The following is an 18,363-nucleotide window of genomic DNA, read 5'->3' on the forward strand; positions in this document are numbered from 1 at the left end:
ATATTTTTGTATTTTTAATATTTACTTAATGTTGAAACGTATTATTTTTGTTTGTAAGTAAACTTTAGTCTTAAAAATACAAACACATTATTTATCAACAAGATTTCGTATTATAACATAATATATAACTACTTGTGGTTTATTCTCATACTCTTGATATCATTTTATAATTCATTTGTATATTTTTATTTTATCATCTCGTTTAAATCTTTACTATCAATAATTGATGAAAAATAAGCTTAATGCCCTAATATACACAAGTCATATGGTTATACCTATCATGACAAGTTAAACATGTTCATTTATCAAAATTTTGACATAAGTTGTTAACGATACTTTTATTTGTCCCGACAAATAATATAACACTAGATTATTTTTATCTAACTTTTTGTTTACACAAGTGCTTGTAAATATGTCTAACATTTTATAAAATTTTTGTGTATAACCATTACTAACCACCACCTTTTTAACAAACGTCATTTGTAAAAATAGTATCTATAATAAACATTGACTCTAACAATTTTTGCATCTAGTACTAACTGTGCATGCATGTAACATATAAACTTTTTGCCATTTTATTATATCAAAATACTCAAGTATGTGTCTCCCCCCAAATAAGTAAAAATGTAAAAACGGGGCCATAAAGACTCACATTTGGAGCGTGATTTTCGGTTCGGTTTGGTTTGACTTCTCGGAAATCTCTTGTCGTAACTCTTCACCAACTCTTGGAAGAAGGCCCGAAACTATTCCATCCTGCTGAAATGATGATTATGGGACTGTTACTGGGTCGAAAAGGTAAGAAAACATGAAGTGTTTCCACCGTTTTGGTGGTTCTCGACAGCGAAAAGGTGGCAGGGGCTGTTTCGGCAACCTCTTTGCCTCCTAATTTTTTCTGTTTTTGAAGCTGTTTCGTACAAAGGAGAGAGCAGCAGGTAGGGGCGAAAACAGTGAGGTGTTGTTTGTTTTTCTGAAGCCAAAATGTCTGCAGTCTGTGGACCACATCTGCAAGCCTCTGCAGCAGAAGAGGTGGACCAAACGTCTACAGTCTGCAATAAGAAGACTGTTTGTTTTTTAACGTCTGCAGGCTGCTGAAATAAACTGAATTTTAAATAAAATTATTTTACAAACTTAAAATGATTTTTCAACACCAAAATTTTAATAATAATAGTCTTATAACATTGAAAATAAAATTCATGCAACTAAATTAGTCATACAATAAAAAAAATGTTTTACAATAACAATTTCATTTAAAACAATTCAATCTATATTGTGCATCAACTGATCAGCAATTTCATCACGTAACTGAGTCATATATTCACCGTCTGCTGCAGTACCATGTGTTGGAATCCCGTCTTCATCATCATCAATGGCCACATTGTTATTTCGAAACGGGACATTGGGTTCATCGTATCGTGCGAAATACTCATCACTCAATCCTTCTTTCCTTATATAATTATGAAGCGCGAAGCATGCCATGGCAATGTTTCTTTGTGTCACAAACGGGAATGGTGCCATCCTCTTCAATATAGGGAAACGTGCTTTCAAAACACCAAAAGCACGCTCAATGACATTCCGAAGTTTTGCATGTCCATGGTTAAATTTTTCTTTATTGGTCAATGCACGTCTTTGACGAAAATCTCCAAACCAATACCTCACATTACGATAAGGGGCCATAAATCCTCGAGTGTGTGCATACGCGGCATCACAAAGATAATATTTGTCTGAAAAAAATGCAAAACACTAATCAATTTTCAAATTAAAATTAAAATATTAAAAAAAAAAACAAAAAATTACCTGGTGGTGGAAACGGGAATGATGCTTGTGGATCGGCTACTGCTTCTGATAATATTCTAGAGTCATGCGCTACCCCTTCCCACCCGGTCACAACAAATGTAAAAATAATATTGAAGTCACATTTTGCCAATACGTTTTGGTAGCAATCTCCCTTTCCCCTACTTCTATATAAGTCTTGTTTCTTAGCAGGGACAACAGCATGTATCAAAGTGTCATCAAGTGCACCAACTGCTCCTTTGAAAACCCTTCGTAGCCTCCTATTATGTCCTGGAATGTTTGGATTCGGATTAAAAGATGTTGGTACTATAACATCTTGTGCGAAAAGCATCATTTTTTCCAACACTTCATAAAAAAATTTATGAATTGTTTGCTTCGAGTGTTGAAATTTCCGCTTGATAATCACGTAACGTTGATTATGTCCGATCATCATCAAAAACATAGCCATCTTTTCCTCAACTGATACATGTTTGCTGTCCTTTAATGAGTAATTTGCTCTAAAATGAGCACATAGTCGTACAAAAGATTCACGGGACATGCGTAATACTTCAACACATTGTAAACGATTACGGTGTAATAACTCCAATGTGTATTCGTGTCCCGTCATTTCCGAATCATTATCCCGCAATCGTTTCACACCCCTCTTCCAAAAATAACGGATGTATAGGTACATTAGAATTACGAGAAGTAACTTTTGATCGTGATCCATATGAACCTAAAATCAACAAAGTAGAACTTTAAAAAACATTACATAAACCATATTTCAAGTATCAAATAAACATTCCATTTATCATATTTCAAGCCAAAATAACATTACATAAACCATATTTCAAGTATCAAATAAACATTCCATTAATCATATTTCAAGTACCAACAAGGGCAAAAAGACCTAACAAAATAGTTCCAACAAAGGCAAAAACATTTAACAAAGTAGTTCCAACAAGGGAAAAAAGTCCTAACAAAATAGTTCCAACAAAGGCAAAAACATTTAACAAAGTAGTTCCAACAAGGGCAAAGAGACATAACAAATACTTTCAACACTAGAAAATCATCGAACAATCTTCCCATCCTTCGAAACTCCTAAACTGGTACCCGTCATCTCAAGCCACCCTCGTAATATCTCGGGAACATCGGGCAAATGCAGTCCACATCTCTTTCATGTTCATGGTTCCTCCAAAAATATGATATGCGACAAAGCGTAAAGGATCTGTAGGGCCTAACTGAAGGACCTCTAACTTCTCTAAACACTGAGGAATTGTATACCCTTTAGTCAAACTTTGTAGAGCTTTCTTCATTTCAAATGCTAAATCGTCAGCAGTAACAGAAGTTCCATCAGGTGAAGAAGCAGACGGTGAGGCACTAGGAGCTACAGGAGTTGAGGGTTTAGCCCTTTTGTTGGGGTTACTGGATGGTGTAGCAGTATATGGTGAACCAGCAGAAGGTGAAGCAGCAGAAGGTGAACCAGCAGAAGGTGAAGCTGCAGAAGGTGAAGCAGTAAAAGGTGGTGGCTCATGATGAGAAGTGTCAACACCATCATCATCCATTGCATCAAAAGGGGTGGCGGTGATCTGAAGTGGTGGAACACGACAGGAGGATGCGCCAGCTACTGATGATGATTGGGTTGAGTAACTCCTAAAATTACCAGTAGCACTATTTCCAACAAAAAGACGTGCACAAAGATCTGGAAAAGGCAGTGGAATTGTTCTCAAAGAAGCAGCTTTCGGATGCCCCTAAACCCAAATGTAACAAGAAATAGTATAAGAATATTTGGCAACTTCAAACGTAAATGTTATATATATATATATATATATATATATATATATATATATATATATATATATATATATATATATTATTGTATATTAATGTATATGTACCTTCTTAAAATCATCCCACTCCTCGGCTGTTAAATTAAAAGTGTTTGTTTGAGAATTGTATATATTACCGGTTTTGTTTTTTAAATATACTCATCCAGTGTATTTGGCTTTCAGATTGTCATATGCGTTTTTCATTTGTTTTTGAGTCAACTCAACCCCAAATTTCTCCTTAAGAACTCTTCCAAGCCTTATCCATGAATCTTTCTGCAAACTCAATCCTTTTCTACCAACACTCTCTACTTCTTCAATACAAGTATCCAATAAGCATTTTAAGTGCTCATTGGTCCATTGTTGTTTTTCTCCGATCTCTAATAACCAAATAACAATAAACAGTGAACAAGTAACATCATTATTTCAAGAAAAAGTTTTTATTTTCACGACAAATTTGTAATTTTGTTTTATTTTCAATCACAATAATGTGAAACTTTTTATTCAATTATAAATAACCTCAATTAGAGTGTTTTAATTCAAAGTTTTCTAAACTTTATAAATCAAATAAACTTCACTTTAACGACAAAAACTTTACTTCTATCAAATAAACAAAACTTATGTCTCTTTTTGATGCTTTCTATCATATACATACAAAATCAACAATCATATACATATACACTATCATATAAATATACACAATCAATAATCATATATATATATATATATATATATATATATATATATATATATATATATATATACAACTTTGAATTACTGCATATTTAAGTAATACAATCAATTCTAATTATAAGCATTGTTGATAATATGGGTGAGTGGAAATTTAACATTGTTGGTGTACATAACCTAAATTACATTCAAGGTATCATATAAGCATCATAAGAACATCATTCAAAACAACAGGAGGCATGCCCAGGCTTGACAATAACAGAATTAAACAGAAAATTTGGGTGCTACTGTTACAGGTTTAACATCTAGGTTCAATTGCTAATTGAAGCACAAACACATACACAATTGGACTTTTTCGATCAAACAGACCAAGCTGGAGATGTTACAAGTTTAACATCTCGGTATTTCATTCAAAATCAAATCCAATTTCACATTCAAAGATAAATTACTTTCATTACAAATGTTTTTATTTTACAGCTCTTTTATGAGTTATGCATCAATTAACATAAATTCTGAACTATAGCTTCAATGCAACGGATAAGAAGGGAATAACAGAAAGTCGGGAGAAGAAGGAAGACTGACAGCAGGAAAAAAAAACGAACCTGTAGCTGTGAGGTCGAAGTCTCCGGTGTAGCTGTGGGGGCGACGGTCTCCGGCCGGTGGCTTCACAGGGGAGGCGCTGGTTAACGGCGGCGAGCAGGGGAGGAGTCGTCGCTTGGTCGCTAGTTGAAGTTGTCGTTGTGACCTTGTTGTTCGCTGGCTGCTGCAATCGACTGTGATGGTCGGAAAATCGGAGGACGCCGGATCAGAGAGGAAGGCGGCGATCGATGGTTTTGATCGGAGAGGAGGGTTGCGACGGTGGCGGTCGATGCAAGGTGGAGTACGATCGATCGATCGAGGGTTTTTCTGGGAGGGTTGGACGAGGACTGGAGGCAGAAGCAAACAAAAAAAAAAAAAGACGCGTTTTTTTTAGGTTAAAGGGCTTGCAGACTTTAGAAGATGCTATCCCATATCTGTGTGGTGAAGACCTCGCGCAGACGTTTTTATGTCTGCGCACTTAAGAAAAACAAACAGACTGCAAACCATTATGTCTGCGCGTGGTCTGCGCCTCGCAGACAGAAGAGGTCACGTAGACCTGCAGAGAAAAAACAAACACCCTCTGAGTGTTTGGAGCTTATATTGTCAGCAAAGACATGGAAAAATTGACAGCTTTGTTGTTCTATTTTCTTTCTGGAAAAACAGGTGCACAACACCTCCGAATAGAGGTGTTCTTGGGGATCACGATGCAGAAAAGAAAGAACAGGTAGGCTAAGGTGTTTTGGTGAGTTTGGGGCTGAAATGTGTAAAGGAAAAGAATTATAACATAGCTGGGTATTTATGCTTCAAGATGGATTTGACTCATGGAGGAAAGTTAGAAGTTTTGTCATACATTCATCATGCATGTGTACTAGTAACTTCCATGAGTGGAGAAATATGTGAGGGAGAAAAGAAAGAAGAAAGGAAACGTGAGGTGAATGTGTTTGTGTGTTAAAGTCTCTCATTTACATTGTACTTCAAAGTGAGACTTTAAAGCAACCTCTTTTAATGAGTGGTACTTCCTTCATAATGAGAATTTGAGGCATTTTTGGTTGGAATGCCTTAATTACGTGAATAGGAAGAGGTAGACTCTTAGGAGTTGACTTGGCCTTCAATGCTAATTCTTGTTATATTAAGAGTTAATTGTATGTACTAGTTCTTAAATTGGTGTAGTGTCATAAATGGATTCTTGGGGTTTTATGGATAACTTTCGAGACATCTAACCATATACACACATACATACATCTCATACCTATTTATTTTGTTATATTTTTGTCATATAATAATCAAGTCCCCTTATTATTACATATAACATTTGTAAGGACTTAGATATTTTTATAAATATAACTCTTTCACTACATAAACATAATTGTATGTATCTTATTGATTTTATTAGCATATAACTAGTCGTATTCCAATAATAAGTCGCATTCCAATAATAATATATATTAAACGATTCTTATTATTATAAATATATACTTATTTTTATAAGAACATCGTACATTAAGTCCTCCATCACAATTAGTTATGGTCGTTATACGGTGGACCTCGACCTAATTTTTACGATTGTTACATAAACAAACTTTCTATATTAAGTACCTAACTGAATTTATGATTTTAGGATTTAACAAAAAGTTATTCAATAAAAACTTCATTTTTTATAGCAACTTACGAGATTACTGAAAAATTGAACTATTGAACAATAAATTTTCTAGATAACGTTTTATATTTATTATTTAATATTTTATTTAACAAAATGAAATTATTGGCAAATAAAGAAATGAGTTTAATTAAAATGTCTTCATCCTTCATTGATCGTGAGAGTAAACAAGAGAATGTATTCTCCTCTATAAATAGGAAAGGTTATGAAATATTTTAAAGGGACTAAGCCATGAGATCTTCCTTGCATCTAACTTTGTAGGACGTTGAGTGTATTCTTTGGTGAGATTGTCTTTGTCGACAAGTGACTAATTAAATTTCGGAATTTCGAAAATGATTTTGGACCATATCTTTTAGATTTGGTTCAAGTTTAATAAGGATCCGAGTGTCTTCTGGCTGAGTTAGGCAAACTCGCTTCCATTGGAGGCTGGCTGAGTTAGGCAAACTCGCTTCCATTGGAGGCTGAGTTTAAGTAACATGCCGAGTATTTGGTTGTGTTAGCCAAGTTTTACAACCATGTATGTAATACAATTTAAAGTTTTAACCTTATAAAAGACGTCACTATTATCATATGTTCTACATAATTATGGTAATATTTATGATACAAAACATTTTTTTTACTATTTAAGATAAAAAGTTGTCTCTATTATTATATGTTGTATAGAATGATAAAATTTAAGATAGATAAAAAGATGTTTCTATTATCGTATTTTCTACATAATGATAATATTTAATATAAACGTTTTAATTTAATATGAAATTATTATTTAATAGATAACAATAACGATTTATTTATTTTTAAAAACTAATTTTTTTATATTTTAATCATATAACTTTGTATATAAAAAACATCTTCAAGTTCCAACATTATCTCTTATAATATAGTTCAACATAATAACTATACTAAAAATCATTTTTTATATTTTTATGAAATTTTTATTTAATTGTTAATAACAATGTTTTAGTTATTTTTAATATAAAATATTTTTTTTATATCTCACGCAACGCGCGGGCATTCGCCTAGTCTACTATAATAAATGAATGTTTTTTTGCCACATGTCATCTTCTCATTTATTTGGACACATGGCATTTTCTAGAATTTTTAAATTTTCTATTTTCCACTTGTCATTTTATTTTATTTTTCATTTTATTAAATTAAAATTCCATATTTAATATGTAAGGTATTTATTAGAAAAGGTTTATATATGTAATGTATTCAATACATTAAAGTCTCACTAATTTTAATAATTCAAATTTTTCTCATTTTTTCTTATAAATTCAAACTTTTCAAATTATTAAAATTTTATATTTATTTTTTAATTAAACTCATGTAATACATGGATGTCACACCTAATATATACATATAAGAATGTACATTTTTCCTTTTCTGTTGCATACTTATTAAATTTACACATTATAAGATAGGACAAAATCAAATAAAGTCATAATTCATAAACAAAAAATATAGTAACACTCCTCATTAGGAAATTAAAGCAGAATATCTAACCGTTCAAACCTTAAATAAGAAGATCATAGACAACATCAAATCATGAAAACAGTCATATAAAATTAAAGTCAAAGCCCTCAAAAAGATAGCAAGAACAATGATCTAAGCATCGTTTGTTTTCTGATATAGAGTGGTTAGCACTTCATTGGTTGATAAAGATGCCCTCAAGAGCGTCAATGCCTGTCAATATTTAAACAAATAAATGCCTATCAAGAGAGATATATATAGACAACAAAGTTGACAGTACTAAAACATGTTTGATATTGCTTTAAAGCCCTATTTTGCATTATATGATTTTGATGAACCTAACACAGTCTTTTTTTGAAAAGTGTTAGCATTTGCTGCTGGGCAAACTGAATTTTCTTCATTATTAAGGTGTTATCTTGATAAACACCATTAATTAATTAAGAAGTTTTCATGTTATTATGAGTTTTTTGAGTTCTATTATTAGGCTATAAATTAAAGCCATTAGGATGTCTTAAATCTAATAAGTGTCGACCATAGTTGGGTTTTCCGTTCTTTGGGTTTCCACTTTATATTATCAAGAGTTTTGTACTCGAGGCTATTCCCACCTCTCTATTTGAAATTTGCCGGTGAGCATGCAACCAAGTCCATCACACCCGCTTCTCCAACATCAACCTCTCGTCACCATTCCAGGAAAGCTCTAGTCAAAAGCATGAATTTCAAACCTATGAATTTCCACATCAAAATTACCTTCTTCTTGGACCTTCTTCTTCCGTTATGTAATGTAAATCTAATCGACATCCCATGGTTCTCTTACCTTATGCCATGAAAATGAATTAGCTAGAAAACCCAAATTCATTTGGAAATGGCGTTGAGGGTGACTTTGAGCGATTAGGCCAAAAAAGCCTTTCGTCACTAGTTATAGTGTAAAAGAAAGAGAAATTAATGGAGAAATGGTATTCATTGAGGGTTGAGGGTAGATCTTGGGGGAGTTAATGGTCCTTGTCGATTTTTAGGAAAAATAAACAAATAAATAAGTAAAAGAATCATCGTATCGTATGTACATGTATTTCATTAAAGAAAGTATATCATTAAATATACTAATTACCTCATCTTTTCCGAAAGGTAATGTTTTCTCCTCAAGCTGACTCAGATCCTTGACTGCAAAACTATTGATGAGAGTTATGCTTGAAATAGTGGACATAGGCTTCACCACCAAATCATCCATCACCATATAAGTCACCACTTCTTTCACAAAACCTGCCTTCGGTTTCTCCTGATCAGCTTCCTTTAAATTTACCACCGGTGTTCCAATGAGGTTCAAAGGGACATTCATGGAACGGCTGCAAGTAGGACACAAAGTAGCCGGATTCTCAGTCGTACTAAGACAATATTGATGTTGATAACCGTTCCTACTTATGCCAAAATAACTACACGTGTAGACTTTTTTTGTTGATGTAACCGGTAATCTCTCATTAGCAGAAACATCATCCAACAGCAGAAACATGTTCCCATTGAACGCTGTTTTGGAACTAAAGATATTATCTTTATTGATGCCAGGTTGAAAGTAAATCGGATTAAGGCTTTCGACGCTTTCTTTTAGTTTACCTAACCCACCGACCATATGTTTGGAGCCCAGGAGTTGGTTGATTGTGCCGAGAGGCAAAGAGAACAAGTGCAGAAGGAAATCCACAAACTCTTTAGGGGCTTCTGCATATAAGACCTTTTGGGTTCCCTTGTGGACTAAAAGCTTAAGCGTGATCATGTCTTCGGAAGCCATTGATAGAGTTTATATATGGTAGCTTGATGATCGATGTATGTATATTTATTAGATACTTGAAAAGTAGGGTTTGGTTTGTGGATAAGCATGATACTAACCTACCTCAATATCAGGATTTCACATATCTATATTATCTTATATTAACTGAAACTAAAAGATGTAAAATATCTAATTATATATAATACGGAGTACCATATAAAAATTTACTAATTAATCGAACTATTCTATATTATTTTATATCATGCACTATAAAGGAGTTGATCAGATTTTGAATGTGTTAATCTTAATTTAAGCGCACATAATAAATTCGAAAACACAAAGCATAAACATACGATGCACACACAATATTTTAAAAATCGGTTTGAACCGACCGGTTGAACCAGAAACTGAAAAAATGAATGGTTCAATTGGTATCGGTTTATGTCTATTTTTGAACCTGAGTTTGAACCAGTTTAATTGAATGAAAACAAATGAAAATTAATTATTTTGCATAACAATCTTTAGTGATTTTAATTAATTATTTTGCATAACAAACTTTAGTGAATTTTTCTCATATATCTAGATTTCTTTGAATAAAAATACATAGTAAATGTTATTATGTTTTTTGATGCGTTTGTATTCATTTAAAAACTATATTTTTTATTGGTATTATAGTTTATTATATTGATTTAAATGGATTGATGTAAATTTATGGTTATATGTTTTTTTAATGTATTTTGTTTGATCTACGATTTGTATTTTTGTGTATGTTGAATGTTTAAATTTATTGATATATAAAATACTTAATTTATTTATGTGTATGTAGAACAAATAGAAATTTTTTTTATAAAAACCGGTCATCATACAAGTTGAATTAAAAAACCAATTTTTAAATTGTGCACATAACCAAATAATATGTGAAATAAAAATTTAGAAGTCGGGGATATAGATTATAACACTTGATGTACTAATCCACAATGCAAACACCATAAAGCTTTTATCAAATAAACCAACATAAAAAGGTAATTAAAAAAAGTACGTGACTTAAGGATAAGATGATTAGTTTGCAATGAAATCAGTCCTTATCTAATAAATAAAATAATTCATTATAAGAAGGACCCGTACGTGAAATAAGAATATAATTAGTTATTTCAATTTTAAAATTCCAAAACCCCTTTCTTCCCAAAAAATTCGAGTTATCTCAAATCGCCTGCTCCACCGCTCCGCCTCCGCCTACTTCCCTGCTCCGCTTTCTTGATCCGCCTCCTTCCACTGCCAATTCGTCCAATGCCATTTCGGCCACATGCAAAACCAAAATAAAAAAGAAAACATTCTAAGAAATCGTAAAACTAACTTTATAAATACTTAACAATTCAAAAACACTACATGCCGAATTCCAATGCCATTTAGTTGTTTTGATCTTATCTTATCCGGTGGTGATGATGGGTATGACGCTGTTTCTGATAATTCCATTTTTTTTAATGTTTAACTTTATTCTTTGATCAAATTTGAAAACTGAAAGCAAAATCAAAGTAAAAGATTAGAGTTTCCATACAAGTTGATTTGTTTTGTGGAGGTAGTTCATCATTTATACAAGTGATCAATAGCACAAAAGTAAGAGAACTCCGAACCAAACTTTTGTTCACATCCAAATTAATGCAATATTTCACTACATATATAACTTAATTGTATGGAACTTTAATCTTTTACTTTGATTTTACTTTTTTTAACAGTAGATTTTCTTTTACATGTTACACACAATCAAAAACCGGATCACTTATATTTGCGAAATTATATTTTTCAAACAAATACTTTTTCTTTTTTTTCTATTGCATGCTAAGACAAAATCAAATACTCACTACGAAATTAAACCAGAAAATATAATTGAACATGCATTATATATAATTCTAAAACCTTATATACGAAGGTCATAAACGAAACCAAATCATCAAAATTCAAAAATATAAATTAGGGCATAAAAAGTATAGTAAATTGAGATATAAACACCTTTTATCTTCTGTAACAGACTGGTTAACACCGAATTGGTTGATAAAGATGCCTTCAAGAGCTTCAATGCCTATCAAAGTCAAACAATAAATGTCATCAAAAATCAATCAAAAAAAAAATCACACTAATTCACACACATAATTTGTATTTCATAAAAGAAAGTATTATATATATACCTCTTCTTCTCCTATATGCAATGTTCTCTCCTCAAGCTGAGTCATATCATTCACTCCACAACTATTGATGAAAGCAATGCTTGAAAAAGTGGACAAAGGCTTAACCACCAAATCATCCATCACCATATAAGTCACAACCTCTTTCACAAAACCTCCCTTCACTTTCACGTCGGGTTCCACCACGGGTGTCCCAATGCGGGTCAAAGGATAACTCATTACACGCACACAACTAGGACACAAAGTAGACGGATTCTCAGTACAATAACCACTACAGTTGTTATTCTTACTGGGTCTATACAGCACACTACATGTGTAGAGTTTTGTTGTTGATGTAGCCGGTTTATCTTTAGCAGAAACATCATCCAATAGAAACATGTTCCCATTTAACGTTGTACTGGAATTGAAGATATTATTTTTATTGACGCCAGGTTGAAGGTAGATTTGATTAAAGCTTTCGAGGCTTTCTTTTAGTTTACCTAAGCAACCGGCCATTTGTTTGGAGCCCACAAGCTGGATCAAGGTGCCGACAGGCAAAGAGAACAAGTGAAAAAGGAAGTCCACAAACTCTTTGGTGGCTTCTGCATATAAGACCTTCTGGGTTGCCTTGTTGACTAAAAGTTTAAGAGTCATGTTTTCGGAAGCCATTGATGGAATTTGTGGTAGCTTGATGATCGATGTATGGATGATAATTTATAGGAGTGGGTGGGTTTGCAGCTTAAATTCTTGGAAAGTAGGGTTTGTTTTTTTGGATATATGATAACTTACCTAAATACTAGGATTTCACAAATCTGTTATATATATATATATATATATATATATATATATATATATATATATATATATATATATATATATATATATATATATATTAATCAAAATTAAAGGAGTAAATTACACGAATGACCCATACAGTTTAGGGTAATTTGTATGTTTGGTCCCTAACTTATTTTTTTAACTTGTAAAGTCCCTACTGTTTGTTTTTGTTACGTGTTTTGTCTCTATCTTACCTAAAAAGACTATTTTACCATTGTTTTTTTAATTTATATAAATAAACACACCCCAACTCAAACCTCTCACCTTACCTTACTTACCCCATCATTTTTTTCTATTTAAATAATAATATTTTTAAGTAAAACAGGGACCAAACGCGTAACAAAAACAAACAGTATGGACCAAACGTATAACAAAAACAAATAATGAGGACCTTCCAAGTTAAAAAAATAAATTAGACCAAACGCTTAAATTATCCCAAACCATAGAAACCATTCGTGTAATTTACTCAAAATAAAGATGTCAAATAATAAATGAATATCATTTTTATTAAGTGGACTTATATTTTAATTTGAAAACTTAGTTTATTTTGTTTATTTATTTAAATTATTTGTTTAAATTTAAAAGATAAAAAACATTTTAATCATAATAAATCATTATTTTTCTTATTTTATTATAAATTCAAAGTTTTCAAATATTTTGAGTTTTCTTTTTATTTTTTTAATTAATCAATATAATGCTTGAGTCTCACAACTAGTATTTAATTAATGAGAAATTAAATATCCCCTTATATTTTCTTTGTACTCATTCTCCTACCATATCAAACTAACGTTATACTCATCCGGTGGACAGGTTGACAAATGGATAAATAGTATATTGATTTATCTTATTCTTATTGCATATTACTTTCATTCCTTTCTATATTAGTTATGTACATGACAAATGTATCCAATTATCTTTCTATATCTTGATATAATATATATATATATATATATATATATATATATATATATATATATATATATATATATATATGTGTGTGTGTGTGTGTGTTCCATACATATGATAAAATAAACAACATAGTGAATTTAAGACTAAATAACTAAAATATTATTCAACGTAGATCTGAAAGCCAATAGTTTAAAATTATCAGTTCAGATAAAACCACCCGCAAGGACAAACCTAGTAAGATCTTTTGGACAAACCTAGTAAGATCATTTGGTGTATGGTACCCAACAATAATGTGTTTCGCCATAAACACAAAAAAAAACCATGAATGTACCATGTCATTCCATACATTTAAAATACTTCAGTCATAGATATGTCTAAAAACTATTATAAAAAGCTTAATCTACTTAATAATTTCAATTAACTTATAAAAAAACTGAGGACTACGATGATATGAAAACTGAAAAATTGAAAATTGGAAAACAAATACAATCTAGGAGACAATGTCAAAAAAACACTTCAAAAGTGTAACATCCCAAGGTTCAGGTGCAGCTATTCAACCTCCCCTTCTTTTCTCTTGTGGTCAAGTTTAGCCCTTTATTGGAAAATATGGCAAATGAGTATGCTGGGCGTACTCATGCACTTAATTTGGACGCGGAGTCGCCAAGGTACGTTGGGCGTACCCAAAGTTACGTCGGGCGTACCCGGGCCAGGTGCAAAATCCTAATCTGGCTTGTGCACTATTTAAAGGGTGCTAAGGCTCATTTCTCAGCCTCCATATCAGTGAGTGAAACCCTAAGAGAGAGCCTCCCATCATTCTTAGTGTGTGTGGGTGTTGTTGGAGCTAATTGTGCATTGGTGGCTTAGTGAAGAAGAAGGAAAAGAGCTTTTGGAGGCTAAAGCTTGAAGTGCAAGTTTGGATCTGAGATCTACATAGAAAGGGGCTACACTTAGAGGTATAAAGTTCAAAACTTTCCTCTCCTTTTTGGTTTGTTGTTGTTGCATGTGTCATTTCTAGGGCTAAAAACCCCAAAGGTGGAGACTTTATGAGTGTAAGGTGCTCCATGGTCCGAGATCTGTCCCTTTTCAGGGGTATTAGTGGTTTAGATCCATAAAGTTTCCATCTTGGTTGTTGATATGAGGTTATGCTTGAGTAATAAGCCTTCTAGAGTTAGAGAATGGGATATTATGGGAGTTGGTGACTTGTTCAGCCATGCAAAGGCTTAAAGTCATCAACTTTATGAATTAAGAGGCTTAGAAGTGGTCAGATCTAGAAGTTGGACGTGGGTCTTAACTGTTTAAGACCTCAAGAGCTAAAGGGCTGAAGCGGGAGAGTACGTCGGGCGTAATCCCAGTACGCGCCGCGTACTGGGTGGTATTCCCCGATTCTGAGAGGCAGCCGGGTACGCTCAGCGGACACATCTTATATGCGCAGCGTAACCCGGAAAGTTGACTTTTGGTTGACTTTTAGGGTATGGTCTATAGTGGGGCCTTTTGAGTTATAAGAGGGGTAAAATGGTCTTTTACCCTTCTGAGAGTGTCATAAAAGGACATAGTCTAGCCTTTGAAAGTTATATTAAATAAGGTACTTATTTCATGTGATTAGGCGGAGGCTAGACCAGAGTTTACCGAGTCAGAGATTTACCGAGTTACCAGAGGTGAGTCTTCTCACTATACTTTACCTAGAGTGGTAAAGAGTTATGTGTTAGAGATATTATATGTTATCTATGTGAAGTGTGGCACTGCATTATTTCTATGTGATTTATGTTGTGTGTATATCAGAGTTAGGACCGGAAGGTCCACAGAGCTAGGACCAGAGGGTCCGCAGAGTTAGGGCCCAAGGGCCCACAGAGTTATAGCCTCGAGTGGCTAATATGTGCTATATGTGGTATTTTGAGGATTACGTGCCAGTGAATTTGTATGCTATTTATGTGTTGAGATTTATTGTGATATATGATATGCATGATTCAGAGTTATCAGAGTTAGGGCCTTTGGGTCCATAGAGTCAGGGCCAGAGGGCCCACAGAGAGTTGGGACTAGAGGGTCCCACTGAGACACACTGACTAGAGGGTCAACAGAGATTATAGCCCCGAGTGGCTAATATGTATTAGAGTGGTATTTTGGGGGAACTCACAAAACTCCGTGCTTACAGCGTTTGTGTTATGTGTTTCAGGTTTTCTCAGGATCACGGGACGGCACCGGCTCGATTGTACACACCAGAGGAAGCATTTGTTTTGAGGATCCTGGTTTATTAATTGAATGAACAAAATAGTCATGTATTGTAATTTAAACAAAAATGGGATTTTTATGAAAAGTGTTAAAGAGATAAGCGATTTTAAATGAAAATTTTGTTTTGAAAATTTCGGTGTTACAAAAAGTAAATTGAATTCAACTAACGGTATCATCTTCCGAAGACTCCTCACACAATCGTGGAAGTCGACGCTTCATTGGTGTTACTGAGGATCCGATATACGTTTTTTCAGAAGAATCAACTTCAATAACAACACAAGCATCCTAATTGTAAAAAAAAAAAAAAAAAAAAGTAAGACAATAAGAATCATAACTAATAAAGGAATATATCAAAGTAGGTGACAATAATCATTGAAATTTTGATCCATATCGTAAGGAAAATAGAAACTGTACACAATACGTTGTAACTTACTTCACTTTCTCCACCATCTTCTAAACCACATATGGAGATAAGTGTCTTAGAAATATCATCTTCAATAGTATCATCACCAAACTAATTGAATAGATGAATGAGAAAAATAAGAAAACTTCAAAACTAACAAAATATACAACAATAGTAAAAATAAAAAATTTAAATCATACATTGTCACATCTGTCACTATCTTCCACATCTTTTTCCTCATATACACTTTTTTTAACACCATCATTTCCATTACTATCATAAGCAACCTAATTATAAGAAAATCACATAAGTAAAACCATATGTCAAAACATATGTTACAACTTACATTATTATTTATATTTCCCATGTCTAACCTCATACATAGGTGCAAGAATAACATCATCATTCATATTACCAGAACCATCCTAGTTGGAGAAAAAAAGATGTAATTGAACTAAATATACACCAATTTAAACTGAATGGAAAGAAAACATGATCTGAATTAATTACTAAACTCAGTATTCTTTACCTTAGAAATGAACTTGTCAGAAACATCAACTTGATGATTATCACAAACGACCTAATATTAGTGCAACGGAAATAAATAAAGAAACATAAGATATAACGAATATAATTTATATTTATAATTTATAGTAAAAAAGACAATAAAAATTACAGTTAATGTTGATGTTGCTGATTTAGGTGATACTGATTAAACAACATTTGTTTGAATGAGAGAAAAACTGGCGTCATCCTAAGTATGCACATTAAGACAACAATAACAAAGTAGCAATTGAATATTTTCATAATGTACCGGAATTAAAAAAGTTAAACAATTTATTATAACTTATATCATTGTATTCCGTATGATTTACTTCCGAAATAGAAGCACTAAAAGCCTCATTTTTTACGTTACGTAAGTCATCCTAATACGAAAAAAAATTTGAATAATGAACACATTAAATAAAGATAATTTAATAAAATATGTATTAAAAATAATTTAATGAAACAAAACATGATCCGTAGGATAATTTCTAAATTTCAGATTATTTACCGGAGAATTGGACTTATCAGAAACACAAACTCATTGATTAGCAAAAACAACTGAATACAAGAACAACAAAAATACATAATGTAAAATAAGATATAAAAAATACAATTAAAATTTTATAATATAAGATCCAATAAACTTTACCGTTGATGCAGATGATGTAGACAACAATGATTCGACAACGTTTGTTTGCAACTGAGAAAATGACCTCATTTGTAGACGACGTCTTTTCTTGGTTTGACATTTTACAAATTGCACCATGGTATTTAGTAACCGTGAAACGAAGCACATATTGTGGGGCCAAATTGTAATGGTCAATCTTAATTGAAAAAAGAATACTTAGACCACATAACCTTTCAAACAGGAAAGTACGTACCCAATTAGGATCATTACCACCCTATAAAAACATAACAAAGTAGAATTATATGTAAGCATTTGTGTGTGTGTTTCAATATATATATATATATATATATATATATATATATATATATAAAGTAGAAATATGTATAGAATAGTAACTCCAATAAATTCATATTAACTAATTCACCAACAGTAGCAGTAAGTTGAGTAGCAGTAAGTTGAGTAGCATATTCATTAAAGAAAACACATCTCATCTCATTATCCTTATCATCTACTTGAACTACCAACTTATACCTATATAAAAGTTATTAGAAACATCATATAAGTATTATAAAACAATATATATATATATATATATATATATATATATATATATATATATATATATATATATATATATATATATATATATATATATATATATATATATATATATATATATATATATATATATATATATATATATATATATATATATATATAACATACACTTGACGCGGGTTAATTATAATTTTTGGACAGTCGACACAAAAGTAGCGATTATTAATGAAAGTAATCTTCTTAAAGCATCTTGAACACTGGATGAACTTCCAATCATTAAAAATATCTATTCAATGATGGTTCCAACAACAGTGTACTATGTACCCTTCATAAATGTAATATGGAT

At 32.1% G+C, this 18,363-nt stretch overlaps 3 protein-coding genes across 3 annotated transcripts; all 3 read right to left on the reverse strand.

Moving 5' to 3' along the window:
* Positions 1–1,257: 1,257 nt before the first annotated feature.
* On the reverse strand, positions 1,258–2,398 carry LOC128127664 (uncharacterized). Its single transcript, XM_052766322.1, has 2 exons — positions 1,795–2,398; positions 1,258–1,721 (listed from the first exon to the last, which is right to left on the reverse strand). The coding sequence occupies exons 1-2, from the start codon at positions 2,396–2,398 to the stop codon at positions 1,258–1,260; spliced, it is 1,068 nt and encodes a 355-aa protein (XP_052622282.1).
* A 5,479-nt stretch (positions 2,399–7,877) lies between these two features.
* LOC111888948 (uncharacterized) lies at positions 7,878–9,837 on the reverse strand. The gene is made up of 2 exons (XM_042897491.2): positions 9,101–9,837; positions 7,878–8,208 (listed from the first exon to the last, which is right to left on the reverse strand). Exons 1-2 carry the CDS (start codon positions 9,770–9,772, stop codon positions 8,131–8,133), a joined length of 750 nt encoding a protein of 249 aa, XP_042753425.1. The 5' UTR covers positions 9,773–9,837; the 3' UTR covers positions 7,878–8,130.
* An 858-nt stretch (positions 9,838–10,695) lies between these two features.
* On the reverse strand, positions 10,696–12,632 carry LOC111888949 (uncharacterized). Its single transcript, XM_042897592.2, has 3 exons — positions 11,935–12,632; positions 11,759–11,828; positions 10,696–11,023 (listed from the first exon to the last, which is right to left on the reverse strand). The coding sequence occupies exons 1-3, from the start codon at positions 12,577–12,579 to the stop codon at positions 10,953–10,955; spliced, it is 786 nt and encodes a 261-aa protein (XP_042753526.1). The 5' UTR covers positions 12,580–12,632; the 3' UTR covers positions 10,696–10,952.
* Positions 12,633–18,363: the final 5,731 nt, after the last annotated feature.

The sequence above is a fragment of the Lactuca sativa genome, chromosome 8 (assembly GCF_002870075.4).
Source record: "Lactuca sativa cultivar Salinas chromosome 8, Lsat_Salinas_v11, whole genome shotgun sequence".
Taxonomy (NCBI): Eukaryota; Viridiplantae; Streptophyta; class Magnoliopsida; order Asterales; family Asteraceae; genus Lactuca; species Lactuca sativa.